The 1,902-nt window shown below is 49.6% G+C and overlaps 1 protein-coding gene across 1 annotated transcript; it reads right to left on the bottom strand.

The window, feature by feature from the left end:
- Positions 1–494: 494 nt before the first annotated feature.
- Positions 495–1,430, bottom strand: LOC123374252 (olfactory receptor 51G2-like). The gene has a single exon (XM_045024011.1). The coding sequence runs from the start codon at positions 1,428–1,430 to the stop codon at positions 495–497; it is 936 nt and encodes a 311-aa protein (XP_044879946.1).
- Positions 1,431–1,902: the final 472 nt, after the last annotated feature.

The raw sequence follows: 1,902 nt of genomic DNA, 5'->3' as shown, positions 1-1,902 counted from the left end.
TCCTAACCCCCAGCCCCATCCTCTTCCTTAACTCAGGAGCCCCCCACTACCCGGCTAGCTGGGGCCAGCATTGGTTCAAACTTCCCACATCCCTATTCCTCTTTTTCCCCAGAAGCCCCGCCCCCATCCCATCTCTTCCCACTAAGCCCTGCCCCCTGCTCCTCCACTTCCTCCGATGCTCCGCCTCCCAGCCAGGCCAGACTCGGGCCATGGTAAGAGCTGCCCCAGGAGCACAGGTTGCTGTGGGGAACCCTGGACTCTCCACTTTCCCTGAGTTGTATATCCTGGATGGGGGCGTAAAAGGTGGAGGGTCTGGGGCTCCTCACAGTGGCTCTGGCTCTCTGGGCAGCTCGTACCGCAGCCTGGCTCTCACTACCAGCCTGGAGAAATGGCAGAGGGAAGGACCTCATGGGAAGAGGATCCAGCATGGAATAGGTGGCTGTGTTTTTTGTTTCCCTGTATCCAGCCCTGGAGACGAGTGATAAACTGACCCTTCACTTCACAAATGCCCTGATTATCCTCTCACGAAGGTGATTGCTTTTCACGCTGTACACGATTGGATTGATCAGTGGCGGGACCAGCAGGTAGAAATAGCCCAGGACCATTTGAAGCAAATGAGAAGAGCTATTCCCGAATCTGTGTGTCACGGCCAGGCCAATGTCTGGTATGTAGAAGACCAGGACAGCGCAGAGGTGGGAGACGCAGGTGTTCAGGGCCCTCAGGCACTCCACTTGGGACGCGATGCTCAGCACTGTTTTGAGGATCATTACATAGGAGAGGAAGATGAGCAGTGAGTCCAACCCCACTGTTAACAGTGTAGTACACAAGCCATAGATGCTGTTGACTGTGATATCCGAACAAGCCATCTTCATGACCTCCTGGTGCACGCAGTACGAATGGGAGAGAACATTGTCTCGACAGTATTGAAACCGTTTCAGGAGAAAGGGGAGTGGGAATATAACGGCCACCCCTCTTAGCATAAATGCCAGTCCCATCTTGGCTATTCTCTGGGGAGTTAAGATGGCAGCATATCTCAGCGGGTTACAGATTGCAATGAAGCGGTCAAAGGCCATCAACAAGAGCACAGAGGATTCAAATTTTGCAAGTGAGTGGATGAAGAAGAGCTGGGCAAAACAGGCATCCAGGCTGATCTCCCTAGAGTTAAACAAGTATATACCCAGTATCGTTGGCATGGTGACTATCGATAAGCCAAGGTCTGTGACAGCCAACATGGAAAGGAAAATGTACATGGGCTCATGGAGGCTTGGATCTGTTTTTATAATGAACAGAATGACTGAATTTCCTACTATCGAAATAACATACATTAAGCAGAAGGGGATAGAGATCCAAAGATGGACGTCTTCCTGCCCAGGTATGCCGGTGAGAAGGAACACTGCAGAGTTGAATTTGGTGTAATTGACAGTTGACATAATGTACTGGGCAGGTCCGAGGAGTTCTGAACTTTCCTTCCTGAAAGGAAAAAGAACAGGAGACTAGATAATACTTAGCAAGACATCTTTCTGCTCTCAGCACAAGTCTAGAGACTCCCAGAAGCTCAGTGAAGATCAGCAAAAACATACCCTTGGATCCGAGGATAGGAAGACAGGCACTGCCAGACTGGATCAGACCTGCAGTCCATCTAGCCCAATATCCAGTGGCTAATTCCAGATGCTGCAGAGGAAGGTGGAAGAAGCCCTGCAATAGGCAGCTATGAATAACCTGCTCCCAAAGAAAGTTTCCCCCTGACACCCACTAGTTAGACATATTTTGTGTGAATCAAGAAAGTGTATAGCCCTTCCAAGACTCTTTTTTTAAAATCCTCATGACTGTAATTTTCTGGTTACTCATATAAACATCCTATCACTCTTTGAATCCTGCTAAGCTCTTGGCCCCTTTGATATC

Source organism: Mauremys mutica, chromosome 1 (genome assembly GCF_020497125.1).
Source record: "Mauremys mutica isolate MM-2020 ecotype Southern chromosome 1, ASM2049712v1, whole genome shotgun sequence".
NCBI classification, from domain to species: Eukaryota; Metazoa; Chordata; order Testudines; family Geoemydidae; genus Mauremys; species Mauremys mutica.
Note: the sequence above shows the minus strand (reverse complement) of the source record. Positions and strands in the feature narration are given on the sequence as shown.